Below are 18,937 nucleotides of genomic sequence, written 5' to 3'. Positions count from 1 at the left end.
CCCCCCCGAGGGAAAAAAAAAAAAAGCCCCCCCCCCCGGTGTTTTTATTTTCTAGAGAAAAAAAAAAAAAAAAAAAAAAAAAAAAAAAAAGGATTGCAAGTTACTTGTGTTGCATTAATTGCACTATTTTAATACAACTAAATATAAAGCAAATTATGGATCACACACATTGGATCACCATATCTCTTGAACTATTCAAATGAAAAGAAAATGAAAACTGGGTTGTGACAGCCTGTCTAGCTGATTTAAAGGTGAAACATTTGTTAATGGAAAGCAACAATTGGACACTGACGTGAGTGCCAGCTTCCCACTTACACTTATTAGAGGTTTTGGGAATGATGCCAGATCTCTGCAACAAAAGCAAACCAGGCTCCCTTCAAAAGGGGCACTCACATTCATTGCCTTTGGAGTTCCCCTTGATGAAGCAGTGACCAGACGCTGTTTGATGCATCACCAGTAATCACAGGAGCGAGCCTGGATGAGTCAGGAAGGCGGCGTAATTTAAAGATGTAGCTTTTACATGAACTTCACACCCTCAGCAGTTGCTTCTCATTACTGGTAGAACTGAGAGTAACTAAAATCTCGAGGCTGCATCTAATTATTCAGGGAAATAAATTTTATTGTTGAACTTTATTGGCATTAATGAAAATGTAAATGATAGGAAGGCAGATATGTAACTTAAGTGAGAGAAAAGTGCCTTTAGTCTTACCTGTTGACAGTGAAGTGATCGCCTTCCCAGTATGTATACATATTGATTTAATCAGTTCTTAATCAGGGGCGTTATAATTTCACTTAATAGCTATTTAATATTGTAGGCAAAATTAAATTGTTTGTTTTTCCTTGACGTCTGCTTTTGTTCTTTCTTAATACAGAGATACTGTGCTCTGACTGCCGCCAAAAACGTTGTATACTGTAAAAATTTTTTATTTTACCATTATTAATATTTTTTTGTTTTACCTTTTTATTGTACAGGATCTAAATTAGCAAAAAATGTCTTCTTCTGTGACCTTGTTGGAGCATGTCAGCATCCAGGGACATCAGAAATAGGCCTGAGACCTAATATGGATGGTAGCCTACAGGTTAAAGCTACACTGCTCAAATTATGCACACAATTCAAAAGGGAACAGCTATACTACTGGATGGTACTCAGAATAATTTAATTGTTTAGGCTGCATGCTATTTAGTGACCTCTGATACGTGATTTATTTATTTACAAAGCGTAAGGTAGACATTTAGATGTTAGATAAAGTTTATTCACTTATGTTTACTAGTGTAGTTACTCGATTAGACCACTAGAGGACAATAAGTCCAAAGAAACTGCCTAATTTCATTTTCATTCTTATTACCTTAACAGGATTTCTAAGAGTGAATTTTGTAACACAGTTCTGAATAAAATAAATCGTAGGAGAAGAGCGCTTTGTGTTTTAATGTGCTCTGACCTCTACCACAAAAAAAAAAAATTGTATCAAAAGTGAAAAATAATAAGGCAATGAGATAAGATCATCTTTCTGTTACATTGATTTTTATTCTTTATTTGTACTTTTCCCACTCAGTTAATGTAACTAACACCACAGAAGCAGCTGAGCCACTTGGTCCTAAAATAACCTCAACAAGATGGAGCAGCAAGGCTAAATTTGTCAAGCCTCTGGGTCAACTCTTGTGTTTCTGTAACCTCAATATCGCTGGCATCCAAACCCTGTCACTATGCTAGAAACTCCAAGATGAAATAGTTACAAGATCAGTTCTTTAGATTTGTATTATCATTATTGTATTCCTGGCATACTAAGGCGCAGCCTGTCTGAGCTAAATGAATTAGGCTGCTGTCTCCAGGTGAAGAATAATCATCTACCATAAGGATTTTTAAAGGATGGCAGCTGAACCAGTCTGCAGTTAAGTTACCCTCAGGGTTCCACTACAGTAAAAATACCTCACTAAATGTTAACTTTTAAACATTCTAGGTCAAATTTGTCTAAATACTTAAATATTTGAACCACTGATCAGTATGAATTGTTTTCAGAAATTCCTTTTTTATGAATTTAGCATTTGATGCATATTGAACTTCGACATATTTTTTACTCAGTTCTTGCATCATGTTAATCTCGTCTTTGCATATTTTGAGCGATGACGGAAAAACTGCTATTTTGCATTCGTCGGTAGTAAAACCTCAACAAATACAAGTACAGCTCAAATCATTTGAACATTGTGAAAAAATAACTTTTCAATCATTTCAGGAAGCAAAACTTATACAGATTTTTTGTAGTTTTGATGCTATGGTATATAGATACTAAAGGACCAGATTTCAGTGTCTTGGAAAATGTGAGTATTAAATAAGAGCAATTAAAAAGGATGTTTTTAACAAATATGTCAAGTTTCTGAAAAGTATGCTAATTTCAGCACTTGGTTGGTTTTACTTTTGCATGAAACTCTGCAAGCCTTCAGGTCATCTTCATTTACTGGGTCTGGTGTCTCTTGTCTTCCTCTTGACAACACTCCATAAACTCTCAGTGGCGTTGAGCTCAGCTGAGTTTACAGGTCATTGGCGCAGTAACAGCGTGATGACTGAACTACCTTTGACACTGTGATCCCGGAAAAAGAAATCAACATCGCCATTAAACTTGTCAGTGGAAGCATGAAACCTCCTGGTAGGCTGTGCCTCCCTACACTTCATCCAGACTCTGGAACATTGATATTGCAAGAATTATGTTACTTGATTCAGAACAAGACACAGCAAAATTTGTGCATGCCTTGTAGCAGGTTCTATTTTTAATTATGTCCTTAAGGGCATAAAAAAGTAGGCAGCAGCAGTTCATCCCAAATTCTGCTGCTAGAGTCTGAACACAAAGAGACAAACACGTTCTACAGTAGCACTGGGTCTCTGCTTTGAAAAAGAGTGATTTATCACTTTATTCTATCTAGTAACCTTTTACCTAAACTTTTAATGGTAAGGTACGTGCATTTAATTTTCTTTGTTATAATGCATTTCTTAGCCACAGTAACAAACTTCAAATTGTTTTGTTAACAAATCATGAAGTACGTGTCAGTTTGCCTTGCCTTTCCAATGAAAAACTAGTTCTACATGCATGACTATCACCAAATGAGTATATTTAACTGATTTGCCAGCATTATTAAGTATAAATATATAAATTAACAGTTGAGTAAGATGTATGTTTTAAATCATATAATGCAAAATAAATAATTTCACCGTAATAAAAACAAAACCAGAAATTAAATTATTTATTGATATAAACACATAGATGTTACATGTAGTTCTCCTATGAGGAACAGTAAATTCGTTTGAGTAAGACTGGGAAGTCGCTTAAGTAGTTCAATGTTTGAAGAGTTCATAAGATAACAGTTATTAATGAGAGTATTCCTGTGGAAAACAAATTGTGGACATGGATGTGGACTTAATATTTTTGTTCTAGGCATGAAGCGATGACAAAAATTGTTCATCTTAGTGGATGTTACTCGGTAAGACGTCAGAGGCTAAAACCCGTTGGCAAAGGAATCACCAGCCACAGACAGAAGTTCTTCCAGGAATCCAACCGATCCTGTGATGACAGAGAGACAACCTGAACTTAAACATTTGCTTTAATTGTTGTGGACACCGGCTTTAGAAACACCTAAAGTGACACACACCTTATACTGCAAAGACCTTACCCTCTGCTCCTAATTTTAGGATTGCAACAGAACAACAGCAAAAAAACAGGTGTTTAGTGATCTGAGGATATTTCCTGCAATTTAGAAGTATATGCAGAACATTTATAGACAACATCAGCTCCTTAAGACACTTTATATTAACATAAGCCACCAAATTGTCCTTGTACCAGTATGAAGAAAAGATCTTGCATGTTAAATTACTGTGTGCTCTGAAATACGTTCTTGTCACTGCTGCTGAGTCTTGGAAATGTGATTAAGTCACCTGACTGAGTGCAGCGGGAGACATTACAGATTTAATTTATGGGTGCTCCCACTTAGACCATGTCAGTGGGAGAGGCCAACTATTCCAAGTTTAGTGACCTCCATGTATGGACAGCCTTCTCCAGTTAAGTCACAGAGGAAGCTGGAGCTCCCTCAGCCCTTATATATGTGTCACTTGAACTAGATGGAGTTTTACAGTTTTGTTTGCATGGCATGTGGGTGATAGACCTATTTTGAACTCACTTCCATACATAGTGAGTATAAAAATTGTAGCAAAAACAGAATTCAGATCATTTTGTCACCTGTGTTAGTGAAGATGTTCATCTATTTCTTGTCCGCGTCTGGAACTGCTGGCTCTGTTAAGCAGAAAGTTCCAGTTATTTACAGTTGAAACTTAAACACTGGCGCAAACACAAAACACATGTTGAATGAATAAACTCAAAGCGATGGGAAAACCTCAAATTCTGGCCTTACGTTTGACGTCCAGCTTGCAGCTGATGATTGCTTCTCCGTGATCGTTCTTGGCTCTGCAGGAGTAAACACCGCCGTCAAAGTTTCCAGGTTTCCTGATCTCCAGAGAACAGATGCCCTGGACGCAGATCTGCCTGAACTTGGGATCGTCTCCGATAATCATCTGGTTCTTCATCCACTCAATCTTGGGCTTTTGGAAAACAAATTAGCACGATGTCACATCACAAAGCCAGCAAACAATTAGTGTGCTCTTTCAAGACTTGAGCCAAATGGCAAGACAAAACACGCTTTGATTGAAGAAGACACACAGTACCGTCTTGGTATGGGACTTTTAATGACAACGATATGGTGAGAACCTCCCAGGGCTCCACACAGAATGTTAAACATCCAACCAAGCTTCCCCATCCCCCTGCTTCTCCTCTTCCCATGCCTCAAAAAAGAATTCTGTCGACATTTCGCCCTGTTGGTGACCCAGCTGATTATTAGCCAAAAGAGAGGGTGAGAGGTTCAGGCGGCAAGCTAATGAACGCAGGTGAATATCTTCCACATTGTCAAGTCAAAGCCTGCGTACTGTAAGTAATGCTAGAGCAATGAAGGGAATGCTGACAAGTAGCCAAAGTAAGTATCTGATGACAAAATAATATGACTTAAGATCGTCTAAGACTCTTTTGGACAGTCAATCCCATCTGCTTTCATTTGACAGGTGACATTATTTAATATCACAGGTAAACAACAGACAACAGATGAGGCATTACTCTGATATCTGTGATAGTGGAAAAATGATTAAACAAATTATTCCCCTTATTGCTTCTGTGTGCCTGTTGCTAGTGGACAACAAATAGAGTCAACAAATTTCCTTTGGGACAAAAAACCAAAACAGAAAAGTTTTAAAATGAGCGCTACAATATGAAGTACATAATCTCAAATGGACTTCAGCTCTAAACCTTTTGCAGTCTATGGTCACGGCAGCATCAACAGGCTACAAAATGTCTAAAGCACGGTAGAAAACTTCACTTCAATAAACAGATTTCACTCTTTCTCTTTCTCGGTTTTTCTCAATTGAACTCCTTCTTCGCCCCCCCCAAAAAAAAAAAAAAATTCTTCATATCCTATTTGCATTATTTTTGAACTTATCAACTGCAGGATGAAGCATAAATAATTACAGGGGTACCTTGGGGAATCCCCTGACGGAGCATAGCAGCTTGGTGCTGTAGCCAACAGTGGTGGCTCTGTCGCTCAGAGACGTGGTGAACTTTGGTGCTTCATTGAAGTCGTGTTCCTTATATTCAAGAGGCTTGTAGTCGATACCTGAAGGATCAAGAACAGTCTGGAGTTTACTTTGTGTTGATGTTGCCAACCTCAAAAAAATATGCTCAGTATCTGAGTTAAGAAGTAATACAAGAAAAACATATATATATAATTCTGCTTGAATAACACCAACAGAATGATTTATTTAATAGCATTTCTCAACATATTATCTCATTATTATACACCCTTTTCAATAGTTGGTGAATTTATGGCCCAAGATTAAGATTTTGAGACTGATTAACAATTTGTGCACTGGTTAAAAAATCTAAAAGACGGTAGTAGAAAAAATAACAGACTACAGCCATTTTATTTTTTTGGACGACTGGACATAGAAGGGGGTGTTAATACCACAACAATGGGAGGATAGAGCCGACTTTGCAGCCAATGTCTGGGTGACCCAGATTGGTATCTTGTGCTTTTGTGAAAGCTAATGGAAAAATAAATCAAAACTCCAACACATTGTGTCAGTGAAGCAGGCTTTGTCCTCCTCCAACATTATTTTCATATATAATGGGGAGGAGCATTTTCACCTTTTTTAAAACAAACTATGAAAAATATTGTTTGTCAAAACTCCTGTACATTTATATTTTATTTTGGGGAAAAACAGTTAGGGGAGGTCCTAAGGTGACTTTAAGAAAATATTTACAATAAAAAAATATACCTAATAATAGTTAAAGAAAAATATAAAATACAGTAGAGGGTTGAAATAAGTTGTTTTCTTAAATAATCTGAAACTGACACAAAAACCTAATTAATTTCCAAACAGTTGTGTCTCTTCACAAGTAGTAAAACAAATTTACTACTTGTTTGGGGTAGATAGAGTAATTGCTGGTAAACTGTTAGTCTGTGGTTTACTGATAATTATTGGAAAACTTGTTACAGTTTGAAAGGAAGAATTTGCTTGAAAACTTATTGAACAAAGATTTAAAAGTAACGGTGAAAAGAACTTACTGCTAATGATTATCACTAACTGGTTTCTGTGCTGCATCCATTTCTGTTTCTGTACTCCCTCTTACTATATTTCATCATTTTACTGCTATTGTTCAGAAATAATTTATTTTTTCAATATTTTGGTAATAAAAAAAAATAACTTGAACAAGAATCTCATTTGAGGTAGCAAAGACTTTTAAACTGAGCAAAGTGAGAGCCATTTGTGCCGTCAACACGTTCTTACCTTCAACACACTCTGACCAATTGGCTCCTTTTATTTATTAATGGAAGTAGCTAATATCAGCAGACAAACTGTTACCTGTCTTCAGGATCTTGGCCTCTTCCTTTGTAACAGCAGCTGACTCGCTCATTCCAACCTTGTTCTCAGAAAATACTCTGAACTTGTAAGTGTTGCCCATGATGAGGTCAGAGATGGTGGCATTCAGCCTGTGGTAATGCTCCAGCACAGTGAACCAGTCCTGGAAAACAAAACAAAACAAAATGACAGCAAACAGTGCCTTGCCAACCTCCAACACAAATACTGAAGGAACCAAGCTTCCAATACTGCCAATACTGTTCACATGTTTAAGGCTTATTAGTATAAATGTCGGTGTTCTCAGAAGGTTTTGAGGGTTTGTCATGGCATGACAAAGTTATGGAGAAGTTTAAATCAGGGTTAGGTTATTAAATGATATTGAAAGCTTCAAAAAGCTCATGGAGAAACTGGAAAATAAAAAAGAGTTTGTACAGCTGCAAGTAAAATTCTGAACTGTGAGCCACAAGAACATTAATCAGAGAAGTAGCTAAGAGAACCACTGCTAAGGTGGAAGAATTAGAAAGCTGTTACTCATGCAATCCATAAAGTTCTTGAAACAAAGCAATAAGAAGTTTGCAGTTTACCACAAGTCGTGTAGGGAACATCACAGACAGAAGAAAGTTATTTACTACAAGGTGGGGTAGCAAATAACTGACACCACCCTGAATACAACGTCCACACAATGAAACATGGTGACAGGACAGTTGTTTAGCGGAGATGCTTTTTGTTGCAGGGAGAGGAAATCTAGTCAGAAATGATGGAAAGATGTAAGGAACTAACAACTTTGCAATCCTGAGATGAAATATGCTTGTGAAAAAAAGCTACAGAAATATCCCAAAATATGTGCACCTGTACTTAAAACAAAAGTTGTGGTTCTGAGAGGAAACTGAACGCAAATGTTTTTGGATTTTTATTTGTAAATGATTTGAACCTTTTTGTAGACTATTGACACAACTCATTAATGTTGAGAACTTACTCCAGTCTTTTTGTCAGCCTTCTGGATTGTATATCCTGTGATCTCAGTGTTTCCATTGTCTTTGGGTGCAGTCCATTCCAGAGCAACATTGAAGCCCCAGGTATCAACAATCTTCACACTGGCAGGAGGCCCTGGCAGCTCTGTGGGCCATGATTAATAAAAATCGATAACAGATCGTTCCGTTTTAATTCTCACCTGTGTGTGTGCTCATTTTACTCACCAACAATCTGAAGGGTCAGTGAGACCTTGTCTTCAAAGCCCTCCACTTTCAAGCACATCTCATACACTCCGGAGTCATCTCTCTCGGCTGAACGGATGAACAGGATGCTGTCTCTTTCGGTGCTGCGGATGTTCACTCTCTTTGGGTCCAGTGCTGCGCCTTTCTTCGTCCAGGACACCTCAGGTTTGGGTTTACCCTGTGAAAAAAAAATAGATTGAGCTTTGATTCTTTTTATAATGTTTATATTGTGCTTCATAAAGATATTGTGTGCTTACTGTGAAGGGGATGGTCAGGTTGACCTTTTCCCCAACATGTGCGACGTATCTCTGCCTAAGGAAACGAGGCATACGGATCTTGGGACGATCTAAGGAAATAAACATGACAAATAAGTCAATAAATTATGTAAAAAAAACATAACTTCATGCAGAATTTAGTTTTGTCTTTCTCTTTAAAAAACAGGTTAATTCCAAGGTTAAAATGCTGCCTTCCCTTACATCAGGGGTTGGACCAGAAAAAAACAGAACATGAAACCAACTGGATTCTGTACAAATGAAAACAATGACAATTTATGCATGGATGTGATATAAATTGGTGTGCAGTTAATAGATACATTTTGTAGATGCATTTGTTTTTACTTTACTGTGTGGCTAAAACCACTACAGATATTTACATCAACTTTACAATTACTTCTCCTTGTCCTCGTTAGACATGAAATCAGGCAAAATGTTCTCTGTTCTACTTTAGTTACTGCTGAAAAAGGTTATATTGTCTGCATGCCAGAATAAACAGAGAGGATCTTTATGAAGAAAATGTCATTATCCAAATCTATATAATTAAATATATTCTCATAGTGTAAAACAATTACCTTTTAAAACACTTTGGTCTGCCATCATGATCATCTCGCAATCGTTTGTAATAATTTACTGAAATAATAGTTTGCATAGTCAAATTCTTTTTCAATGATCAATAAAGGTTAATGGCACAGCTTCGTAACCATAGTAACGTGACCTTGACTTGTGCCTGGATGAATGAGAGTGGGTCATGTCTTGTTGCATAAACAGCTTTTCACTTCATGTTTGTTTTAATCAATTCAGTTCATTTCTACATATTCAAGTTATTTTTTTGAAAGCATAAAATGTAAACACTGGAAACAGACTGTACTGTAATGACTAAATTAAGTTTGACTCATTTTGCATCGACTGTACGGTTGATTTATTCATTTATTCCTTATTTGGTCATGCACAAAAACATATATGTCCAATTCAGACAAAGTAATATGTATTCTGCACAAGAGTTCTAAATTGCCATCTACTTCAAATTCAATAAATGTTCCCTTGTTTGTCTTGTATGTGTTCAACGATTTTCGCCAATAGAAAAAAAGAAAATCGGTTTTAGACAACAGAGTCAAACGTGATGAAAGGCTTAAACTGTAAAAGTTTACCTCCTTCCTTTACCCTCTGTATAAAGTCCTATCTCATTGAAAGTTGAAGGTAGCTGATAATCTCTTTAACATATATATAATTACTATCACGGGTAGTTAGTCATTATGACTTCTGACGTGATACAGAAGTCAGACTGGTGGAGACTTGGAAGCATCTTGCTGGAGCTCACCACCTGCTGAGTGCAGCATAACTACATTTGTCAGGACTCTAAATAAAGAAGGGATAATATAGCACTCACTATGTCAGCTCTACCCTTCACATCAAATTTACAGATGAAGTTACATAAAAAAAGAATAAAATCCTTCAATAAATTCTGTAAAAAAATATAAACTACTAGCTACAGCTCAACAGCAGCCAATTTATAGACATACAATCAATTGCATAGAGTAAAATTTGGTGAATAAAATATAAAAAAAGAAAAAATCACAATCCTAGCTGTAAAGTTAAAATATAGTTAACAGTTAGTGCCTTTTGATATAGTAGAGATAAGGATCAGGCTTAATGAGCCTTCCCCTGTAAAGTCTATAGCTTGTTGCAAAATAAACATTGAATTGCAGGAGCTGCTATGAGGTTTGGGTGCCATCTGAGAAGTCAGAGTCACCACCCTGTTTCTTGGAGACAGGCCCTGCTGGAATTCACCACCCCCGCTTCTCTTCACAGCCCCCACCTGCTTTAGGTCCAATCACTTGACACCATCAATCGTGCAGAAATTAGCCTGAACCTTTCCTCAGCATGAATCCTGGCAAAGATCTTTATGCACTACAGACTCTCAGTAAAAACTATTTGCTACCAGCAGGTATATTGCAGCTATTTTCCAAAGATGTTCAGCAATTCTGCCAGAAACCATTAACAAAATTGTTTCTAATTGTGGACCATCTGGTATGGTGAACACTGTCTGCTGCCAGCTGAGTCGGGATCATGTTGCCATTCCACCCACTTTGCCTCCACTTTTCTTAAGGGCTAATGACAATCAGAGAGATACCGAAAGGTACACAGCTCATCTCTTTCAAATCCTCAGAGTCCAACCGTCATCTTACCAGAAACTGCCACAGATTAACACTGTTAGGTGTAGAGGATCCTGAAAACTGTCACTTTAATCTCACAATCCAGCAGGTTAGAACAGCGTTTCAACTAATCATGGGAGGAAGTTAATGGGACATGGTTTTATCGCATTAATGCTGCAGGTATATGCCAACAGGAGAGGGAAGTCGAGAGTAAAACATTGCTGAGCTTTTTCTGCACTTTACAACTCCATCCATCCATCCATCCATCCATCCATCCATCCATCCATCCATCCATCCATCCATCCATCCATCCATCCATCCATCCATCCATCCATCCATCCATACACACATACATACATACATACATACATCAGCTGGTCCCCACCTCCAGTGGTCATTAGGTCAAAGGTGGAGCCAACCCATTACAAGGGAACAGAAATACTGGCAGGACTTTGCAACCCATCCTACTAAATTAATAAACGTGAAATATTTAGGCCAAACCCAAATTTAATGTGTTCCAAAATGGTTGCACCTCTGAAAAAACCTTAACATAATATACATTTTGTGTTTTCTCTTCTGTAATAATGGTTCTTTTACATCTTTATATTATGTATTTGTCCATTGGTTTGCCTTGTTGTCCTTACTCCTGCGCTGACATGTTTTACTGACGCAGCTTACACTTTGTTAAGTAAGGATAGCATGTAAATAAAATTTTGACAAAAGCTTTTTGCTTTTAGTCCTCTGCCCCCAAAAAAACAAAGAAAAAGCTTTTCTTACCAGCAACTTCCTTCACCAGTACGGGCTCTGGGAGAGTGACAGGGGGGCTGCGGCCTCCTTCGTTCACAGCCACCACACGGATCTTCAGGCGGTCACCGGTGGTCTGGTTCTTGATGACGTAGCGACTGGACTTCTGCAGGTCCTCATTGACCGCTTTCCAGTCCTCAGCTGGATGGAATATTGACATAAAATGAAGTTTACTGAATGTTCTATGAATGCAGGAGCTATTTCACAGACATTACATTAAGATACGGTTCTTTTTCTGGACCCCCAAAAATCACATTTGCTCTAATTGGATTTTTTTTTTTTTCTAGCCATCAAAATGTTTTCCAGACAAGCAGACAAACTGATTTAAAGTAATACAGTTTTGTTTAGATTTGTTTTTCATTTGCTGGCATTATTAAGCTAACAATGCTCACAATGAATGCTTTCATACAAACATTCTTGTTAGCTTCTTGGTTTTCTACTGCTTTAACATCACTTTTCCAGAGAAGTACACGTTAATTGACATTGTTGTCCCTACTTTAGACCCTCATGAATGTCTGAACTAGAAATAGCATTGTGTTTATTTTGCAAGAAAATAACACCCAGCAGCTATGGACAGTGTCTACAGTTGACAAAACACATTTTGCATGAACTGCTAGAGATACAAAGTCAAAAGGAGTCCCAAGTTTAAGTAATCATTGTTGTTATGTTTTTTCAGCTACTGATGTTTACAATGTGTTTAATTGAAAATAAAAAATAAATAAAAAAAGCAACTCCTTTGTTTGTTTGATTATAGCATTCTGTACATTGTGATGTTAGTCTACCATCTTGTTTTTTTTTTTTTTTTAATGTAACACTCTTTTCTCTTAACTTTCTGCCCAGCAGTGAATGTTTTTGCCCCTTCACTACAAAGGCAGAAGGTTTTCTGCCTTTGCAGGTCATAACCAAAAAGCTATGTTAGCATAGCTTTTTGGGACAGTTTAGGTAAATAGTGCCTAGTACAGATGGCATACTGCAAAGTTTTGTAATTGAAATAATAGTACACAGTACATACAAACTGTGTATTTAACAACTAATCACTTTGTGTGTGTTTGCTAAATGAAGCCTTCACTCAGCCACTGCTGAGATTAGCCCACTACTGTAAGTCTAAAAGCAGGACCTCCAGCAGGACCACACCAACCCTGAAATGCCTCTTCCCTTCTAGGGAGAGGTTAGGTAGCTCATGATATAACTGAGAGGCTGACACTTCAGGGACAGCTGCAACTGATCTGGCTGACCCAAATTAAAACACCAATTTCACGTTTTCCTCAATGGATCTAAAATACTATCAGAGATTGTGTTGAAAACTGAGACCTTAATATACTTGCGCATGCCAAAACCAAAATCAGCCGTCTACAGTACATCTTTCACAAGATGATTCACAGGTCAGCCTTATATTGCACACGGTTCAAGGCACAGCGGGACTTACTTCCATCCTTGCAAACTTCAATGACATATCCGTCCAGACCAGAGTCCCCAATGGTCTCAGGCTGGCTCCAAATGATGGTCACTGAATTGTCATTTTTGTCTTCAACAAACAGATCCACAGGGGCGCTTGTGGGCTCTAGGAATAATGGTTGAAACATTGGTTAATTAGCTAAAGATGATTTTACTCTCATTGATCTTTTTCTTTTGGAGCAGAGTCTCACCTTTGGGTGGAGGAGGTGGAGTGGGTGGCTTAGGCTCTGGTGCAGGTGCCTCAGCAGGAGCTTCCCCTAGTGGTGAAAAGAGAAAAGTTTTATTGTTTGCAAAAATAATGAGCAGTTTTACTTTACAGCAAGTTTTGTGTACATCTGTGCTCATATTTTTTCATAAAAAATATGAGCGTATATAAACGCTTTTCCAGGGTGGTTTATCATCAGCAGGAGCTTCTGACTCTGCAGCTGGAGCAGCGCCCTCTGTGGCTGAAGCAGAAGCAGCTATTATTAAATGTTAGATATTGTTAATTAGTGCCTTAAGCAGATGGGACATGTTTTGGCAAATGCTTATGGATGTCTTGCGACTGTAAGCGTGAGAAATGATAATAAAGAAGCCAAACAGTGAGCTGAGCTTCAGTGAGAATAGGATGACGGCTTATAACTTTTCTATTTCAGTTTTTGCATTTTACCATCAGCAGGGGCATCAGCAGCATTAGCGGGTGTTTCCTATGCAGCAGGAACAAATGGTGAGGTTAGTAAAAGACACTACAGTTTAGAGAAGCCAGCTTTCCTGTAATAGGAGGTTGGTTTAAGATTAGATGCTCCACTTGCTGCTGTTATACTTTTAGCTGGGACCACAGTTGCTGCAAAAGCAGCTGATGATTCCTCAGTAACAGGTGCAGCAGCTGACTTGTATGTGGAACCAAAAGTTCCACTATTAAAATATGTATATACATTAATTATTAAAATTTGTCAAGATTTAAATTGGGACAAATTCATGTATTTTTTTTAACAATTTAACAAATAAGCATATGCATATGCAGAACACTATATATTTCACTGTGTATTCTAGAATTTCATGGGGTGTGTTGCAGCACATCTTGAATTTATCTTAACTCTAAAGATAAATTCTTGAATTTATCTTAACTCTAAACCCCAAATCTGAAAGTTAGTGAATGGATCTAACACTGTCCCAGTCAAGATGATTGGATAGGGTTAAGGTTGACCAATCAATCTTATTTGACAAATCATAATTTCTGCCACGTTGGGGCACTTTTGGAACTCCATAGAACTCTACGGTGCTAGCGGATATATCTAATTGGCTTGGCCATCCACATGGCGAATTTGCCATAAGAACCATAAGTGATAGGCTGTAACAAGTAAATATAAATTTCAAGTCGCCTATAATGCAGTAATGCTTAGCAATCAAAGAAATAAAAAATAAATAAATAAATGAATAAATAAAAAATAAAACAATAAAAAAAGGTTGCAACAGAAGCGGCAACTCAGCTCTATTAGTGAAAGCAGTATAGCTGGAGCAGATTTTAGAGTGATTCGATAATCGTAGATGTAAATAATATTTTTTTTTCTTTTTCTTTTTTAAAGGAGCAACAAACTAAGTTTTAATGAGTTCTTCACATGAATGCTTATTAAATAATGTGCCATTAATAGCTAATTTCCATCAATGCGTGGAAGCCAATGAAAGACGGCACTTTAGATGTAATTACTACAATGGTTGATTTTAAAAGCCTGGGAATTCTCACTAGAAAATATAGGCACCTTCACACGTGCGTAAAGGTAACGGAGATCTTACCAAGACCCGCACAAACATATTACGATTAATTTAACTTGTTATAGACATATACAAGGTCCTCCACGGAGAGGGAAAAAAAACACATTTAAACTATTGTTTGTCCTGAATAAGTCAGGGTGGTGTTCAGCCGCTGCCGACATTACCCTCGGCAGGGGCAGCGCCCTCAGCAGGTGCCTCTCCCTCAGCTGGAGCGGCCTCCGCTGGGGCTTCCTCGACGGGAGCAGGCTCCGGGGCGGGTTCGGGAGCCGGCTCTGGGGCTTTTTCCTCTTTTTTCTCTGGTTCTTTCTTGGCCGCCTTCTTGATCGGGGCAGGCTTGGACGGCATGTTGGAGGTCGCAGCGAATTCCCAACTCAGTTAAGTCCTTTAGACTGTATCCAATGCCATCATTCCTCTGGGGGATACAAGGCTTATATACCGCTCTGCACGGTAAGTCGCCGCCCCTTTAATGAGCTGCATGTAATAGATACTAAACATGACGGATGACTCAGAACATCATGTCAAAAGAGAATCGGCATCTTTAAATCTTTCTTGACATCATCTTTTGCAATTAGTATGCCTGATAAAGTTTACATTCATTACTAGTTGCTGTATTTTATCAAAACAGGTCTGTCTTCTAAATGAGATTTTAGATCTCAGAGACAAAGTATATAAATGAATTTTATCTGCATATAAAATTTAGCAGATCTGTCCAAGTACTTTTCCTATAATGTTTTTGGAGTCAAAATGCACACATTAGGACAAGAAATAAATATGACATGTATTTTATTAAATGCCAACAAACAGTGATGAGTGGATGAAAGCCTTCAGGAGCACCATTTATCCATCTATTGGACCCAGCTCTGATGAAATATATTTTTCTATAGGATGCTTTCTTTTTCCACCTCAACGATTGTTGCTGCATCCAGAATGTTGACCAACTGTATTTACAGTCTTTACATTGATGTCCTGTACAAAGTAGATAAATCAAGTTTTACAAAGGATTATTTAAAAAAAAGAAATATCAAATATTTGAGTATTTTAAAAAAGAAAATGTCTAATATGATTTTTTTTCCTAAAGTATATGGTAAGGTGAACTTTTTTGTCTCATCACACTGCAAGTTTACATGCATTTACAACACCTATGAACCCTTAACATATGCACATCCGTGACATTACAAACAGCATAACTTTTTTAAAATCTTAGTTTAGTCCACAACAAGCTTTGCAAAAATATGACTATTCAGCAACCTGTATTGGCCTAAGAAATCAGATTTAGAGCTGATTTAGGCTCGGTTTGAGGTTAAATTGTCTTTGACAATTCATAGCTTAAGTTACATTTCTTCTCTTGTCATTCATAAACATAAAATGTATCAAACAGCTTACAATTCTTACCTATCTTTTGAACCCTGTCTTTAAATTCCAACTACTTTAAGGCTATGTCTGACTGGCTGAAACAAACTTGTATCACTTGTTTTCTTGTGATGCATTTTGATCCAAATCAGGAACGTAGGAAAGACCAGATGAGAGCACAAAGCAACTGCATGTGAAGTTAAGACCTCTGCCAATTGCCGACACCAGTAGAAGTTGCTGCATAGTCCCGATACACCAGTAAGCAAACACAAATCACAGTTTATACAGAGCAACAGGCACAACAACCAGAAAATGAGATGAAAAGCTGGACCTGATGGCTTTAGTCAACCTGCAGAAACGGGTTGGAGTGTGGCCACTGGCCTTTTGATACCTGGAATATTTACAGCAATGAAGCTAACTTGTATTGTTTTCTCTTCAATCAAATAATTTGTACCAGTCAAAGCAGCAGAAACACAATCTAAATGGTTGCACTTCCTTATCCTGCTGTCATTAAAGTGGTCCAACATTCAATCAGCTAAAATAATGGTCAGTTTGGGATGATGGATATTGCACAACCATATATCCTACATTTCATGTACTTCAAAAGGACCTCTTTACACAATTCTACATCGAGCACCTAATAAAGTTTTTATCTGTGTCTATATAACACTATTTTGCTGTGTCGCGTACCCAGATTATTCTCAGAGGAATACTGTACGACATTGAAGAGGGTACACACGACACAATGTCTCACGTTACTTCAGAACGTCTTCAACACTATTTAACATGTAAGGTCATATTTCCGGTTTGACAGAAATGACACCAAACGTTTTGCTAACCTACTCTGCAATACAATCCTAAAACATTTTGGGGCCTCTTTTTTTTTTAAGCATCATACGAATCTAACCAATACTAATATGCATGACTGGTGAGAGACTGTTCAGTTTGTAAAGTGTAACAACTGTGGTGGATGAATTCACCATGTGCAGCTTTAGAGTTGCTCTGCTCAGCCATTGTTAAACGTGTTTTGAAGTACTTTGATAAGGCTTATTTGAAGAGCACCTACTACATGATACTATTGTACACTTAAGTGTTTCATAAACATTCATAGCTGAACTTAAACTAAGTTGACAGTCAATATGCAAAGTCAAAGTAAAATATTTGGTTCAGTATATTAGATTTTTTGCACCAACTAATGCAGATAAATAAACTGCAACACAGCCTGATTGTATGTACACATTATATACACAATATCATGGGGAACATTTGAAACAAATGTGCTCTTTTGAAGATAAATTACAATCTGAATTGGATTCAGTACGCATTCACTCATTTGTTTTGATCAAACAGTGTTTCTTATCTTATGTTATCCCTGTGTAGTAAGTATCTCATACCTGATATTTATGGCAGCCTTAGTGGCACTGCTTGTGTTCTATGAAATAAAACTCTAAGTGCTTCATAAAAGTGGTGTGTACAGCCACAGAGCAATTCAATCACATCACTGATATTTAAGCTCAGTTTTATATAAAAGAGTATGACAGCAACATTTCCTATGAAATCAAAACAAAAAAAAAAAAATGAAAGTTTAATCATTTTCATTATAAAATTATAATGATGAACTGAAATAACAATATAAAGGAACCTGGGGAAATAAAGAATTCCTGACTGAATAGTTGTAATAATATTGATGAAAGCACCAGTAAACTCTGCTTAGGTTGAGGTGACATGAACATCTCTGCTGTTAAGGCATTTTTCACCTGCTGGAGTTGTAAAGTTCAGGATTGCATATGTATTAAGAATTGGCCTTCAAAGGCTTTCTGTATACAGTAGATATGTACCAAAGACTTTTGCGTTTAACAGTAGTGTCTGTCATGCTGTCATACTCTTTTCCAAAACAAGGTCAATGCTATTAAGGTAAGAGTCATTTGATGAGAACTCACTATCTCAGGACGCACTTAAGGAGAAAACAGGATGGATGGTGCATGTTTTTGTAGGAATCCCCTGATTTGGTGCAAACACCAATGGATTTCAGCGTAAACAGTTAGCACCAATATAATAGTACTGAGGGCAAATGTGGTGGTAAATTGTTATACATAGCCTTGTCATAGAATATAGCTTTCTATTTATTAGAGCTTCAGTATTCATATTTGCATGTGTTTTAATAATCTGAATCTACATTGAAAAGTTTCATCCACTCTCTAAGGTAATGATAGCTAAATTCTCTCCAAAATCATTTCAAAAGTCTATTTCTTCCAGATCATACACTGCTCCGACACAGTGAAACACATAAAATTAAGTAAAATCTTTAGTGCTGGGTCATTAAGTCTGAGTTGTCTGTTCAGAGCGTAGGCAGATCTTCTTTATCTGGAGATTCAATGTAGTTAGCAGCCTCTTGAAGTTTCAGAAGCATTGCCATCTGCAAAAAAAGGCAATAATTCAGAAACAAGACCCCATATCAAAAAAGTGACACAAAGTTCATGACATGGCACACTCTTTCCTACCAGAGGATCAGATTCCATGGAGCTGGGCGGAGTTTCTTTGTGAGGCCTTTCCTCACTGGACTGACATGGGCTGCTAGAGCTGATGCTGGGAGGAGGTAGATGGAACAGCTTCGCCTGGTCCTGCTGGGCGGACGGCCATGGCAAGGTGCCCCTCACCCACTCCACCGGGTCCTCCCATACGGCCTTCTGGCCATGAACCTGAAGAGGAGCAAAAACCCAGAAATGCGATGTAGAGTATGAAGTCATCACTGAAAGACAAACTGTACTGACATGAAAGCGGTCAAAGACTTTAAAAATAGCAGTTAATTTGTAGGATCTGTTGTTTTTTTCTGTGCAGCCTAATGAACATCACTATACGTCATTGCTCAGCAGTTTCTTTGCATCTTTGTCTAGTTTACTGCTGTTCTCTGCAGTGCTGCAGTTTCATAAAGAGGAGCACTGGGCAGCACAATAAAAAGCATAACACTGAATTGAGGGAATACTCGGC

General features: G+C 37.6%; 2 protein-coding genes across 11 annotated transcripts in view; both read right to left on the bottom strand.

The window, feature by feature from the left end:
• Positions 1-3,218: 3,218 nt before the first annotated feature.
• On the bottom strand, positions 3,219-15,024 carry mybphb (myosin binding protein Hb). Of its 4 annotated transcripts, XR_001427443.1 has the most exons (14): positions 14,782-15,024; positions 13,246-13,293; positions 13,039-13,104; positions 12,819-12,953; positions 11,366-11,533; positions 8,418-8,506; positions 8,143-8,338; positions 7,923-8,062; positions 6,950-7,109; positions 5,564-5,700; positions 4,396-4,582; positions 4,224-4,277; positions 3,640-3,669; positions 3,219-3,551 (listed from the first exon to the last, which is right to left on the bottom strand). XR_001427443.1 is itself a non-coding variant. In XM_015052622.1 (13 exons), the coding sequence occupies exons 1-12, from the start codon at positions 14,942-14,944 to the stop codon at positions 4,246-4,248; spliced, it is 1,521 nt and encodes a 506-aa protein (XP_014908108.1). In that variant the 5' UTR covers positions 14,945-15,023; the 3' UTR covers positions 3,219-3,551; positions 4,224-4,245. The 4 variants fall into 4 exon arrangements, 3 of the variants coding, with proteins under 3 accessions (XP_014908108.1, XP_014908109.1, XP_014908110.1); XM_015052622.1 differs by lacking the exon at positions 3,640-3,669 and having other exon boundaries at positions 14,782-15,023; XM_015052623.1 differs by lacking the exons at positions 3,640-3,669; positions 13,246-13,293 and having other exon boundaries at positions 14,764-15,023.
• Positions 15,025-15,365: 341 nt separating this feature from the next.
• Positions 15,366-18,937, bottom strand: part of nav1b (neuron navigator 1b) — a 42,007-nt gene continuing 38,435 nt past the window's right edge. For all 7 annotated transcript variants that reach the window (XM_015052614.1, XM_015052615.1, XM_015052616.1 and 4 more), the window contains 2 exons: positions 18,451-18,648; positions 15,366-18,365 (listed from right to left, as the gene is read on the bottom strand). In XM_015052614.1, coding sequence (XP_014908100.1) covers positions 18,288-18,365; positions 18,451-18,648 — 276 coding nt within the window. In that variant the 3' untranslated portion in view covers positions 15,366-18,287. The remainder of the gene's footprint in view (positions 18,366-18,450; positions 18,649-18,937) is intronic.

Source organism: Poecilia latipinna, unplaced genomic scaffold (assembly GCF_001443285.1).
Source record: "Poecilia latipinna isolate Pla-1442-1.1 unplaced genomic scaffold, P_latipinna-1.0 Scaffold1123, whole genome shotgun sequence".
NCBI classification, from domain to species: Eukaryota; Metazoa; Chordata; class Actinopteri; order Cyprinodontiformes; family Poeciliidae; genus Poecilia; species Poecilia latipinna.
The sequence above is the reverse complement of the archived record's forward strand: the minus strand, read 5'-3'. Positions and strand labels throughout refer to the sequence as shown.